The following is a 13,865-nucleotide window of genomic DNA, read 5'->3' as shown; positions in this document are numbered from 1 at the left end:
GTTTTAACTTTTAATCTGATGAAGTGGTTAGTTACATCACTGCTCGAAAAGCTTACATCAGCCTACATCGCTTTGATTAGTTCCAGTAAACGAACTTTCCAGATGCAGTTAGTCACGAATCAGTGTGCACACACACAAATGCGCTTGCATGCAGGTGTGTACATATATGTATGTATGTATGTATGTATATGCTTTGGGGAAATGAAAATGGAATTGGGGTCTGCCCCAATATATCTATATACGTGTGCTTGTGGGGGTCTTGTCTGAGGCTGTTGACCAAAGCGAAGACAAATCTCTCATGCAGCGTCAAAACAAATAAAGGTCGTTTAACTCGCCAAACAAAGGAAAAAAAACAGCTAGAACATATACATACATACATAAGCAGATATAATACATAAACAGACATATATACATACATAAAATGCGGCAGTGTTGTAAAAGGCCACATCGAACTTATCGATAGTTCGACTATGATGCCCATGAGAGCGAGCGAGGCAACAAATTCACTACGCATTTTGTTTTCAATGCCTAATTTTGCCAATTGCTAATCAGAAAACAAATGGTTTTTGTACGGAACTTGCTCTCCGATATCCAGATTCCGAGTTTAGCTTATTTACCCAACCGATATCTGTTCACAAATCAGCTAACAAAGCAATCTGAGCAGAACTGTCGTCTGAGAGAGAGCGAGAGAGCAGACAACCGAACGTCGTCGCCACTCCGCCTATAAATACGAGTCGCTCGCCCAGCAGCTGGCATAACTGTGAGAAAATAGTGGAGAACGGACGGAAAGAAAATAAAGAAGAAAGCAAGTTTTTAAACATCGACCAAAGTGTATTGTTAAAAAGTGCAGACCAAAAATAAATACAATTAAATTAATTTATACGAGATCAAGCCAATAAGGTGAGTAGTGGAAAATGAGATATTTGTTCGTAGTTTTTTTTTTTTTTGAGCCCCCGCCTAAGCTGCATCCAAAATGGCGTCGTAGCAACAAAAGTGCAGCTAAGAATAAAGAAAATGGGGGTTGAGTGCGTACGTGTGTGTGTATTTGCAATTCCAGGGCCATTTTTTTTTTCTTTTATTAGAATCTAAATTACTGATTACTCATTGCCATAAGTTTGACGTTTCATGGTGAAATTATTCAGTTGTGAAAACATTCGCGGAAAAACCCATTAGTACACACCATTGTGTGTGTATGCCAGGGACTGTTACTGGGTCACGAGAACTGGGTCACTACGCAGAAAATCAATTGCGCACTTCCCTTCTACTTATACACACACAACAACACTGATTTCGTTTTTTTTTTGCGTCCACAGCTAACATGCAAATCTTCGTAAAGACTTTGACCGGCAAGACCATCACCCTTGAGGTCGAGCCCTCTGATACCATCGAGAACGTCAAGGCCAAGATCCAGGACAAGGAGGGCATTCCCCCAGACCAGCAGCGTCTGATCTTCGCCGGAAAGCAGCTGGAGGACGGACGTACCCTGTCCGATTACAACATCCAGAAGGAGTCCACCCTCCACTTGGTGCTCCGTCTCCGCGGTGGCATGCAGATCTTTGTCAAGACTTTGACCGGCAAGACTATCACCCTTGAGGTCGAGCCCTCGGACACCATCGAGAACGTCAAGGCCAAGATCCAGGACAAGGAGGGCATTCCCCCAGACCAGCAGCGTCTGATCTTCGCCGGAAAGCAGCTCGAGGATGGTCGCACTCTTTCTGACTACAACATCCAGAAGGAGTCCACCCTCCATTTGGTGCTCCGTCTCCGCGGTGGCATGCAGATCTTTGTCAAGACTTTGACCGGCAAGACCATCACCCTTGAGGTCGAGCCCTCTGATACCATCGAGAACGTCAAGGCCAAGATCCAGGACAAGGAGGGCATTCCCCCAGACCAGCAGCGTCTGATCTTCGCCGGAAAGCAGCTGGAGGACGGACGTACCCTGTCCGATTACAACATCCAGAAGGAGTCCACCCTCCACTTGGTGCTCCGTCTTCGCGGTGGCATGCAGATCTTTGTGAAGACTTTGACCGGCAAGACCATCACCCTTGAGGTCGAGCCCTCTGATACCATCGAGAACGTCAAGGCCAAGATCCAGGACAAGGAGGGCATTCCCCCAGACCAGCAGCGTCTGATCTTCGCCGGAAAGCAGCTGGAGGACGGACGTACCCTGTCCGATTACAACATCCAGAAGGAGTCCACCCTCCACTTGGTGCTCCGTCTTCGCGGTGGCATGCAGATCTTTGTCAAGACTTTGACCGGCAAGACCATCACCCTTGAGGTCGAGCCCTCTGATACCATCGAGAACGTCAAGGCCAAGATCCAGGACAAGGAGGGCATTCCCCCAGACCAGCAGCGTCTGATCTTCGCCGGAAAGCAGCTGGAGGACGGACGTACCCTGTCCGATTACAACATCCAGAAGGAGTCCACCCTCCACTTGGTGCTCCGTCTTCGCGGTGGCATGCAGATCTTTGTCAAGACTTTGACCGGCAAGACCATCACCCTTGAGGTCGAGCCCTCGGACACCATTGAGAACGTCAAGGCCAAGATCCAGGACAAGGAGGGCATTCCCCCAGACCAGCAGCGTCTGATCTTCGCCGGAAAGCAGCTGGAGGACGGACGTACCCTGTCCGATTACAACATCCAGAAGGAGTCCACCCTCCACTTGGTGCTCCGCCTCCGCGGTGGCATGCAGATCTTTGTCAAGACTTTGACCGGCAAGACTATCACCCTTGAGGTCGAGCCCTCGGACACCATCGAGAACGTCAAGGCCAAGATCCAGGACAAGGAGGGCATTCCCCCAGACCAGCAGCGTCTGATCTTCGCCGGAAAGCAGCTGGAGGACGGACGTACCCTGTCCGATTACAACATCCAGAAGGAGTCCACCCTCCACTTGGTGCTCCGTCTCCGCGGTGGCATGCAGATCTTTGTCAAGACTTTGACCGGCAAGACTATCACCCTTGAGGTCGAGCCCTCGGACACCATTGAGAACGTCAAGGCCAAGATCCAGGACAAGGAGGGCATTCCCCCAGACCAGCAGCGTCTGATCTTCGCCGGAAAGCAGCTGGAGGACGGACGTACCCTGTCCGATTACAACATCCAGAAGGAGTCCACCCTCCACTTGGTGCTCCGTCTCCGCGGTGGCATGCAGATCTTTGTCAAGACTTTGACCGGCAAGACCATCACCCTTGAGGTCGAGCCCTCGGACACCATTGAGAACGTCAAGGCCAAGATCCAGGACAAGGAGGGCATTCCCCCAGACCAGCAGCGTCTGATCTTCGCCGGAAAGCAGCTGGAGGACGGACGTACCCTGTCCGATTACAACATCCAGAAGGAGTCCACTCTGCATTTGGTTCTGCGTCTGCGCGGCGGCGCTCTCTAGATTTTCTCACCAAATACTAAATTCATACTCCAAATCTCATAAATTTGATCTTACCGCCATACGGCGTAGTTAAAACACAAGTATTTAAATAAACTAAAAATTCAATTAATTACATGTATTGAATATTCGGTTAAATAATAAACCTACAATTGGTGTGCTTAAAAATATCCTTCCCATGGAATTGTATTTGTAGTTTTATATAAAACTATTACTTAATTTTTAGCCTCTGCGCTCGTTGGGTAATATAGAAATTTGTACACCCCTACAGGGTATTAGTTTTCAGTTAGAAGCTTGTAATGGGAGTGATGGAATCATTACTGACCCTAAAAATCATATATTTTCTTGATCAGCAAGAACAGCCGAGTCGATCTAGCCATATCAGGAAGAAAAAAAAAAATATTAATTTTTGCAAAATTTTATAAGGGGTACATCGTCAAATTTTTCAAAATTTCATAAAATTTAAATTTATTTTTAAATTTTAAATTGAGTATGCAGATTTATTAACCTATTAAAGACTAACAAAGAAAAGCTCTTCGAATTAACATTTATGCGTGTTTGGCTTAGTTATAAGTTTTTTTTTTTTTAAATAAGCTCTGTCAAAAAAATTATATAAAAACAGAAGAAATAGATTGAAGGAACGCGAATATTTTAGATATTTTTGAGGGCATAATGATGATGAAAAACACAAAGATATCCTTTTATTTATTTTCCGATTGATTTTCTTAATTTTGTTTATTTTGAACAATTTTGTACAATATCTTTATACATATAAATTTATAAAATAATTTTTTAATACTAATAAGGCCCGAGTTTAGTATATTTGCGACGGGCAAAAAATCCTGATTTGGCGGGAAAAAAGCTGAAGTGGTAGCTAATTTTTTGCTTCCTATGCCTTCGGTAACACTTTTTTCATTTCACCCGCAAATTTCTGTTAACTCTCATACGTTAGTGTGGCCAGCCAGACAAATTACAAATATTTTTTAAAAATATCGCAACATCGATATTTGAGCAAACAAAATATCACGATATAAAGACATCATTTTGAGAAAAAATATCGATATATATATATATTTGTACAGCAACCTTAATGCAAATCCGAAATCCGAAAAATAAATAAATATAATAGTAGCAGAGCAGCAGGTAGGCACTGTCACAGTCACAAACATGAGCAAGGAAATCTCACTGGCCACTGTTAAGGAGCACAACACGCCCAATGACCTTTGGCTGATCATCGAAAACAAAGTGTACGATGTGACCAAGTTCCGCCTGGAGGTGAGTGTGCTCGTTTCGGCTAGGAGGGACTAATCACATCACCCTATCTATCTGTTGCAGCATCCCGGTGGCGAGGATTCCCTGTTGGACGTGGCTGGCCGCGATGGCACCAAGGAGTTTAACGACGTGGGCCACAGCTCGGAGGCGAGGTGCGTAGGGCACCTGTAGAGCTAAACCTGTATGATTAGCCAAACATTTGACTTTCTATCATTTCAGGGAGATCCTAAAGAAATACTACATTGGTAACTTGGCCGCCGCCGATATCGCAAAAAAAAAGGGTCCAATTAGGTGAGCATTGCATCCCATTTGACCCCTCAAGCCATCGTCCGCCATCCGCATGTTTATCCACCCATCATCAACTGCCATGTTTATGTAAATAAAAGAGACTGCCGTCTGCCTGGCCTGGATCGATCTTGTTGTCTCCGAGGAAAGCACACTCATTCCCGATAAGGGGTGAGCATCATTTATGTCACAACCGCCAAACCAAAAGCAACCTCGCATGAGCTTGACCTGGTCGCATGGCGTAATCAATAATGCATTGAGCATTAACCCATTACTCCCGCTGCCTGTTTATGCAACCAATTAATCGACTCGAAGCCCCAAAAGTGTTGCGCATGAAACCCCCTCCCCAAACCTTTATCATTCCATGCCCTATAAACTTAATATCAAAATTACAGTTCGTCCTCGTGCCATTTGTACACTTAGGCGCCCTGTAATACTTAATTGATAAAACTCCGTTTAATATATTAGACTTCCTATTAGTTCTTATTTCATTGTAAACAAATTGCTTGTATTTCCTAACCTATCGCATCCTCTTTCAAGCTTTAAATCATTCTCGAGTACCAAAGTAAGGTTCTACAAAAGCTAGTGCTGGGGCATCTTGAATAGGGATTGCTCGTAAGTTCCTGTAAAAAGCTATGTGTGTGTAAAGTGATATAATAATACGAAGAGCTCAATTAATTATTCTTACTAATACTGCACGCTGTAGTTTTCCACCATTTGACACGCATTTTCTTCCTTTTGCTTTGATTTTTTGACTCTTGGTTTTGTGCATCCCCCTTCCAAATCTAGTGCCACGCCCACTGAAGCGAGCAATGAGACCGCCGCCGCCCCCAAGCAATGCTGCATATTGCATTAATCTCCCAAAAGTCCCGTCCTGCTAACCAAACTAGAGAAGAAACCGTCTTGGTTGATGCGAAGTTCTCCATGTATTCCCATTTGATTCTCATCATCTGCTCTCTTTGCTTTTTTCTTTCTGTGTTTTCCATATGTTTGCATCCCAAAATTGCAGCTGCCGCCACATCGGAATGGCCTTGGTCGCCGCCGCCATCGGCATCACGCTGGTCTATGTGATCAGGCGCGGAGTTGCCCAGAAGTAATCATCTACGGTTTCGAGACCTTGGGACCTGAAACAGCTTCATTCCGTGATTCCAGAGATACGTTTCCACTACGAATTGTTAATAGTTCCACACTTTGATACGAAATAAACTGGCTCTCTTTTTGAGCTCCATTTGTTAAGTCTGCAAATAGATAGATGATGAATATTTAAAATAATAATGTTTAGAAAGCATCTAGTCAAAAGGACTTCCCCGAAATAAGAACTCAACTCTTCTGGTCAGAAAAAATTCAAATTTATTTTTTGTCCTTCGCCTTCGTCACAAACTTCAGTTCAGCTTCTGTTGCTGCTGCTGCCTTTTACCTTTTGACTTCTGATTTCCGACTTTCGACTCTCGACTCTCGACTTGTCGTGACTCCTGACAATTTCAGATTATAAGTATAGAGGTGTTTGTATATATATTTATATATAACGCGATTAGTTTCGATTTGCACTTAATATTAATTATCGTTGAGGATCAATGCCAAACGCACATCAACTTACTAAGATTAGGGTGCAGCTGCCTCTCCGCCAGCTGCATGTGTATTATTGTAGGGTTCTGTGTTCTGTTCTTTTCGGTTCTGTTCTCGTTCCGTACATGCTATATCTAGTTATATGTTAGTTAGTGTTCTTTATGGTAGTTAAAGTGTGTTTGCTGCCCGGATCGCGGTCTAGTTCTCGTCGTAGAGCGGCGTGGCATCGCCCAGATTCATCGAGTGCGGCGAGGTGTTGGTGCGCGGCGTACTTCGCACGGACACCTTCGAGGATAACGCCCCCGAGCCGTGGCCATGACCATGGCCATGCCCATGTCCATGGTTAACTCCCATGCCACGATTGTGCCCGCTGCTGCTGTGGTAATCGTTGCTGGGCGTAGAGTTATAACCACTTCCGCCGCCGCTGCCGCCACCGGAACCCATTCCCATGCCCATTCCCTGCTGCTGCTGTGTATGATGGTGCTGCTGCTGCTGTTGTTGTGGTCTGCGTCTTGCCCAGGAATCATTGGCCAGCTGCCAGTCGAGGTTCTCTTTTGCACGTTGCTGGTGATGGGGCTGCATATTGCCGCCCATGTTGTAGGCATTCGAACCACCACTGCCGCTGCTAGCTCCACCTATGTCATAGTAACTCCTGGGCGTGGTGCCCGTGCCTGAGCTGCCGTAGTGATGCAGCTGGCTGGACGACGACTGGGAGCTGGGGCTCGGTACATTGTGCCCGTAGCGTGGCGTCTGCGAGGCGTGCGGCGTGTAGGGCGTCATGAACGGTGTCTGCCCACTGGGTGTGTACGGCGTGTTGATGATGGCTCCAAACGACGGCGTGGATGTCAGGCCCCCGTAGTGGGAGGAGGCGCTCGCTGACGCTGCAGCCGCCGCCAGCGAGGCGTTCGTTGTGGCGCCGTAGCTCACAATGGAATGCGATACGGAGTAGGCGCTGGAACCGCCACCACCGCCGCCGCCGCCGCTGGAGCTGCCTACACCGCCGGAGCTGCTGATGGCACTACGCGGCGTGCCGCTCATATTAGTGTTGAGGCTGTACGGCGGCTGGGATGAGGAGAGTAAAGAGGCCGAGACCGCCGGCGGAGGACGCATACTGTGCAGACCGTGACCATGCAGCGGCGTGGCACTCGAGCCCGACGAGGTGAAGGCTGGCGATGCGGTCGGGTCCAACCAGTGCTCCTTGAACCAGCGCAGGAGACTGTTGATCGAGTCAAATATCTGACCCCGGAAGCGATATCCCTCGGGCATCACAGTCACATACTCATGGCGCACCTTGGTCTTGGGCAAGTAGGATAGCAGGAACTTGCCGGGCATGCTGCGCGACGCCGTGAAGAAGTAGTGGATCTTCTTGGGGTCACGCGTCTTCTCGTCACGCAGCACCTGCTCCATGAAATCGCGCTCGTTGACGTTAGCCGGCGCCGTGTTCGGCTTGTAGTACTTGTACTGGATGAGCTCACGGGCTGCCACTGCCATCGGATTGATGTGCCGCGCTATGATCTCGTCTAGATCCTCGAACTCCTCCGTGCCAATCCAGAGGCTGCGTCCGAGACTGTACTCATTCTCCTTGCCCTCCTCGCGCACATCGATGTGCTGGAAGATATCGTCGGCCACCTTCCACGTGGCGGTCAGATGATCCTTGGACTTGCTGCTCGGTCGCATTGCTACCTCGCCCTGGTCGGCCTCCGCCAGCATGGCCACCACTTCAGCGTACGACTTGTTAAAGAAGCTCGGATGGGCAATTACCCGACGCGCGTACGTCTTGCGTTTTAGCGCCTTCGCCTTGGCGTCGCTGGCCTTGCGGTTGTCCAGCTCCTCGGTGACAAAGTCGTAGAAGGCGTCCCTGCGTGGCCGCCACTCGTTGTTCACATCCTTGAGATCCGCCGTCTTCGAGGAGCAGTCGACCGAGAACCGATCAATGTCGATCTTGATGATGCGCACGTGAATCATCTGGGAGACGCGAACGCGCTCCTCCGGATTGCGCACCTGTTTGTCGGACAAATTTTTGATGTGTATGAAGCCGGGCAGACCGTTCTCCAGCCGCACTCGCACTCCGGACGCCTGACCGGGACAGGCGTTGGCGTCAAAGTGATTCCACACCTCTGATAGCTCGGGGAAGTCGTCCTTGTGACAGAAGGGACACTGCCAGCTGTCGCTGGTATCGATCCGCACGGGATTTGCGTTGTCTAACTGTTCGCCTTGCGGCCGGCGGTAAGTGAAGCCCGTGACCATGGCTGTCACACACTTACCCACGTAAAAGGAGTCTGGTGTCTCCTTGGTCAGCATGTCGAAGAGCTCCTCGGCGCTGGGCTTGGTGTACTCGGTGCGGTAGTCCTTGTACAGACAGCTCAGCTCGTTGCGGATGTCGTACAGTGTGATGCTTTTGCTGCCGAAGCCCTGGCGCTCCAGCTCCACGGCAAAGGCGTCCAGATCGAGATCCTTGAGGCGTTCCGGCGACTCCAAAATCTCCTCCAGTGCGCCGGCCGGATTGGTCTCCTCGTCATCATACTCCATTGCATCAATGGCCATCTTTCGGGCCCACTCGTACGTCTCGGGATGCACACGCGACCCGTCGAGCACCTCCACGTACGCCTCGGTGCTGTCCCCCAGTGATGAGGTGTCGATCTTGATAAAGCCGCTGCAGTTGATGAAGACCTTCGGCCCCAGGTGGCACACGGTGACCAGCTGGGTGCGGTTCTCCAGGCGCTGGTTACTCTGCTTGAGCAGCTTCAGCAGCGCCTGGCCCTTGCGCGGACCCAGACCGCAGGTGTACTGAAGGAGGTTGGTGGTGCGCGCGTTCTGCACCATCAGGTTGATGTCCAGGCCCACCTCACTGGTCCGGTTGATGAACTCGAGGCTGAGCTGCTCCAGCAGCTGTTCGCGTGGCACCCGCTCCTGCAGCGGATGGTAGCGCAGGCAGAGAATCTCGTCGTCCGCATCGCACAGCTGCGAATACTCCACGAGCGGATCCTGCATCTTTCGGGCGAGGGAGACGGCCTGTTTGAGCAGTGCCGGATACTCCTTGAAGTCCGACTCGCCCTTCTTCGAGTTGGCATAGATTTTGGCCAGCTCGTTGTCGATAATCTCCACCTCGATCGGCGGAAACTGCTCGGACGTCTCCAACTCCTTGAGTATCTCCTTAATGTCAGCCTGGATGGTCTGGGCGTCGCGTGACTCCGCCCCGATTACCACTATGTGTGGTTTTTTCATTTTGATAAAGTCGCTCAGCTTGCGCAGATCGGTCAGCTTCTGGGCCTTCTCCTCGGCGTTGTGCGAGTTCTTACGCTTGAGGATGTTCGGGAGGCGCAGATAGTCAGATATGTCGCCTTCGACGGTGGTCACCGCACAGAAGGCGGCTACCGACTGGTCCGGGTCGTAGGCCAGGGCCAGCACCCGGATGCCGCGCAGCGTGCTCCAATCATCGTAGTTAAAGTCGGCGGGCAGCTGGGGCTTGTAGGGAGCCACCTTGAGCCACTTGTACAGCTTGGCGGTGCAGGAGCGCAGGACGAACTGCTGCGCCTCCTCATGCAACGTGGCGCGCAGCTCCTTAATCAGGTCGGGGATGACCCACTTCTGCAGCGCCAGCTTCACACAGTCCGCGCGCAGTGCATTCCACTCAAGGACGTGCTTGGAGAACTGATCGAGGTGATACAAGGCCTTGGCCTCCTCCACGTAGTCGCCGGGCGGTCCATTGGCATTGGCATTACCCTCGAACTCCTCAAGGAACGTGATCTCCAGCAGCTTCTCCTCCTCGGCCATCATCAGCTTGATAAACTGGTCGCCGAACAGGTCACCCACCGGCTTCTTGGCTACATACTTCATTGGATACACCGGCGAGTTCTCGTCAATCAGCACCATGCCGTTCTTGGTGGGCCGGATGTTGATTCGTGCCCTGTCAAAGTACACTTCCCGCATGGTCTTCCGGAGCAGGGGCTCTTGCGCCAGCTGGCGGGCCACCACATACTTGGCGGCGTGCAGCACCTCGTCAACGGTCATGAAGCGCGGTGAGAGATACTGCTTGGCCAGCTCCGTGGGGCCGAGGCTTTCCTGTGTGACCTCGTTGCGCTGGTAATTGTCACGCAGGTTCTCCGCAAACTGTTCCGGCGTGAGACCGAAGTGTTTAGCGAAGCCACAGATGCCCGCCTTGCGGAACACCGCATACGGACTGCTGTTGGGCGCCTGCTTCAGCTGATCGTCCACAAGATCCGGCTCGTCGTCTTCATTCTCTGGCTCGGGTATTGTGGCTGGCGCTCCGTCTGCCGCCGCATCCTCGCCGTTCTCAGCAGCTGCCGCCTGGCGTCGTGCCTTGGCCTCTCGACGCTCCTGGAGCTGCTTGCGTCGCTGCTCCGCCTGCATGCGCGGCAGTTCATGGGAATAGTTAAGCAAGAAGTACATGTGCACGTCCTTCAGCTCCTCCATGGACTGGACGTCCGCCAGACGCTCGAAGTCACTATCCGGCATCAAACGGACGTCGTCCGGCAGCGGCTTCTCCGGGTCTGCGCACAGCGTGTCCAGCTGGAACTGTCGCATCTTCTCGAAGAGAGCCTTGAGCTTTCGCTTCCGTTCGGTCAGCTGGCACCAGCGCTCGTCGTAGTAGTAGATCTTCCACAGATCGTCGATGTTCAACTCTGGCTTGACATATTCCTTGCGGTAGAAGGCAATGAAGGGCACTTCCAGCTGCTGGTTGCGTATAAACTCTAGGGTCTGCTTGATCTTGTTGACCGCCGTCGGTGGCTTGCGCAGCTTCTCACGATTGTCTGCCTTCTCCTGCTCGGAAACAGTCTGTTTGCAGAATGCAAACCTATAGATCCAGTCGGCCTCGTCATCCAGCTCGTGGGAGCCCTCAAAGACCGGGGTGACGGGCACCTGGCGCAGTTGCATCCGCTCGGGGATGTCTGTCTGGCGAATCTCATTGTCCAAATCGGTAAAGTGTCCGCGCTTCAGTTCACTTGGCTCGTAAATATCAAATATCGTCTTCTTCGCCACCTTTTTCTTGAGCGCCTTTTTCTTTTTGACGCGTGATTCTTCGCCAGCGCCCAGGTCCTCGTCGTACTCGTCACCCTCGGAATCATCCTCGTACTCGTCCTCCTCGTATTTGGAAAAGTCGTCGTAGTCAAAGTCCACGCCGAAGATGTCCTGGCCTTCCTGCAGCGATCTGTTATGGATATTGGATATACAAAAAAATATATATTATAACAAAAGTAAGAGCTATGTAGATAGGGTTAATGGGAACTTACGCATCTGTAAAGATGGGTCTTCTCTTCTTTTTCTTCTCGGCTATGGGGCGTCCATTGTCGTCCACAATGAAATCATCCGCATCCGACTCAGATTCGTCTTCGCCAAAATCATCCGCTTCTCTGGGACTCCTTTCGCTGCGATGTTCAACGCTCTGCCGGATTGGGTTGGTTAATATACGATTTGAAAGGCTACATTTGTTTGGACAACTACCTCGTCATTCTCGTCAAACAGCTGCTCAGCGATCTGTTCGCGGGCCAGACCTTCGTCCACATGCTGCTCCTCGCCATCACTCTCATTGTCGTGGATGCGACGCAGACGCTTAAACCGCTTCTGCGAAAAGAAAGGGAATACAATGACGGTGATTAAAGAGGATGCTTAAGGTAAGTCAAGATCATTTTCCACGTAACTCTGATTTCTGATGAAGGTGACACTTACCCTCCTCTCGACTTTAACACCCAGATTCTCCTCAATCAAATCGTAGTCATCATCCTCGAGCCGGTCGTCCAGATCGTCGTCCTCATGCTTTTTCCGCTTCTTGCCACTACCGCCGCCGCCTTCGTCGTCGCCACCGCTACCGGTGTCTGAGTCGTCGCCACTGCCGTCATCCTCCTCGATGGGATTGTCGTCAATTAGATCCTTGAGCTCTTCGCGCAGCCGCTCCTCGTCATCTGTTTTCGGTAAATTGTAAAGAACTGATTAAGCAAAAGGCGAATGCATTATGTAAGGAAGAAGGATCTTGACAATTCAAGAGTGTTGGAGTATGCCAAGTGCATTAATCTTTGGCTCAACCTTAACACTGCTTTCTTTTTATCTGCCAAGTTGTCACATTTCTATAGCTTTTCTTCGACAGCTAGTAAGCCTTCTTCCTTCGGCAGCTGTCATACATTTCGCAAGCTGCGGAAAAATAATGTTTTCCAAGAAACTGGAAGAAGTTCTAGAATAGAAGAAAGTCAGAGTAGAGATTGGAGTTCTTGGAAGCCCCCTTTTTGGTTGAGGTGTGATTCTGTTTTTATCATTTTAAACCACACTACGGCCTGTAGTAAGGATTGGACAAGTACAGAACACTCCTGGCGCATACCCGCCGATCGGTACGTGAAAATCATTAAGATTAGGGAAATTTAAAAACAAAATTGGATCCTAAAATGAAATTGCAAATTTAATTCGTGCAGAGTGCAGAGACTGTGATACATCCATTGTTGGCTGCCACATTGCGTCCATTGATTATTCCAACAGTCTTGAGACCGAGATTTCGATTGCAACTTCTGGAAGAAGCCGCGCTCGCTGCTCCTCCAATTCGCCGCATTTCGCATACATCGAAACAAAGGCACATACACTAGCGGTGCGCTGGACTAATTGTTGTTGGCTGGCCCATGGCCACGGTAGCACGGTAAAAACACAAGACATAACCTCAAAGTTGTAAACAAAAAAAAAAAATAGAAAGGGGCATAGCGGGCTGCCCTTTCCCGCGCTCCCTAAAGGCATTCGGACATTGTCCGCCACAATAGTTTGGCACATGTGTACAGCCCACCGGGAGAGCCCAGCAAGATCGTTGGAAAAGAACGATGCGGCGCGGCTGCACAATTTGTTATTGTCGGCGGCGCGGCCTCAGCTCGCCGCGCTAAACAGAAACGTACCTTCTTCCTCCTCGCTGCTGTCGGAGACTGCGGCCTTCAACTTCTTAAGTTTCTTGCGCTCGTGCACGTCCAATTCTTCCTCCTCCTGCAAAAAGAAAAGTCCAAAGAAAATGCAATATATATATATTTATATGTGTGTATATTTATCGCGCACAGATATACACACATATACACATAGTACGTACGCGCGCCTACAACAGAACGCAACGCAACGCGAAAAGTCAGCATTTGAGCGGCGAGTGTGGTCTTACCTCCGATTCCTCGGCCTCCGAGTCTAGAAATTCGGCCATCGTAATAAATTAAATAATTAAACTATATGCTTAAAAACGAATTTAACTAAAATTAATGCACAATAAACGTCTCTTTCAGTGTCACAATAAAAAAAAACGCGAAGATGAAGAAGCAGAAGTGTCAAAGTTGTGGGTGGCTTGCCAGTGTTGGATACCGCGCGGACCAGCGTCAGTCGATATCGTCAAGAT

At 49.9% G+C, this 13,865-nt stretch overlaps 3 protein-coding genes across 4 annotated transcripts; 2 read left to right on the top strand and 1 right to left on the bottom strand.

Annotated features, from left to right (window-relative positions):
* Positions 1-748: 748 nt before the first annotated feature.
* Positions 749-3,546, top strand: LOC110179621 (polyubiquitin-C). Its single transcript, XM_020947228.2, has 2 exons — positions 749-900; positions 1,314-3,546. Exon 2 carries the CDS (start codon positions 1,319-1,321, stop codon positions 3,377-3,379), a length of 2,061 nt encoding a protein of 686 aa, XP_020802887.2. The 5' UTR covers positions 749-900; positions 1,314-1,318; the 3' UTR covers positions 3,380-3,546.
* A 674-nt stretch (positions 3,547-4,220) lies between these two features.
* LOC110179464 (cytochrome b5) lies at positions 4,221-6,178 on the top strand. Of its 2 annotated transcripts, none has more exons than XM_020947026.2 (4): positions 4,221-4,651; positions 4,712-4,800; positions 4,868-4,939; positions 5,943-6,178. In XM_020947026.2, the coding sequence occupies exons 1-4, from the start codon at positions 4,544-4,546 to the stop codon at positions 6,028-6,030; spliced, it is 357 nt and encodes a 118-aa protein (XP_020802685.2). In that variant the 5' UTR covers positions 4,221-4,543; the 3' UTR covers positions 6,031-6,178. The 2 variants fall into 2 exon arrangements, with proteins under 2 accessions (XP_020802685.2, XP_020802684.2); XM_020947025.2 differs by having other exon boundaries at positions 4,279-4,651; positions 5,723-6,178.
* An 82-nt stretch (positions 6,179-6,260) lies between these two features.
* On the bottom strand, positions 6,261-13,865 carry Spt6 (transcription elongation factor Spt6). Its single transcript, XM_020947020.2, has 6 exons — positions 13,638-13,865; positions 13,387-13,471; positions 12,188-12,420; positions 11,963-12,082; positions 11,752-11,903; positions 6,261-11,669 (listed from the first exon to the last, which is right to left on the bottom strand). Exons 1-6 carry the CDS (start codon positions 13,674-13,676, stop codon positions 6,698-6,700), a joined length of 5,601 nt encoding a protein of 1,866 aa, XP_020802679.2. The 5' UTR covers positions 13,677-13,865; the 3' UTR covers positions 6,261-6,697.

The sequence above is a fragment of the Drosophila serrata genome, unplaced genomic scaffold, assembly GCF_035046125.1.
Source record: "Drosophila serrata isolate PLE 108 unplaced genomic scaffold, ASM3504612v1 contig_276, whole genome shotgun sequence".
Lineage (NCBI taxonomy): Eukaryota > Metazoa > Arthropoda > Insecta > Diptera > Drosophilidae > Drosophila > Drosophila serrata.
This window is presented reverse-complemented; position numbering and strand designations above follow the sequence as displayed.

Bases quoted from the DNA above. Each gene is read 5' to 3' on its own strand.
- LOC110179464 (XM_020947026.2), top strand. From the start codon at position 4,544: ATGAGCAAGGAAATCTCACTGGCCACTGTTAAGGAGCACAACACGCCC. The intron at 4,652-4,711 runs GTGAGTGTGCTC...TATCTGTTGCAG, and splicing joins TGACCAAGTTCCGCCTGGAG to CATCCCGGTGGCGAGGATTC. The intron at 4,940-5,942 runs GTGAGCATTGCA...CCAAAATTGCAG, and splicing joins AAAAAAAAGGGTCCAATTAG to CTGCCGCCACATCGGAATGG.
- Spt6 (XM_020947020.2), bottom strand. From the start codon at position 13,676: ATGGCCGAATTTCTAGACTCGGAGGCCGAGGAATCGGAG. The intron at 12,421-13,386 runs GTACGTTTCTGT...TACCGAAAACAG, and splicing joins CAGCAGCGAGGAGGAAGAAG to ATGACGAGGAGCGGCTGCGC. The intron at 11,670-11,751 runs GTAAGTTCCCAT...TATCCATAACAG, and splicing joins AGACCCATCTTTACAGATGC to ATCGCTGCAGGAAGGCCAGG.
- LOC110179621 (XM_020947228.2), top strand. From the start codon at position 1,319: ATGCAAATCTTCGTAAAGACTTTGACCGGCAAGACCATCACCCTTGAG.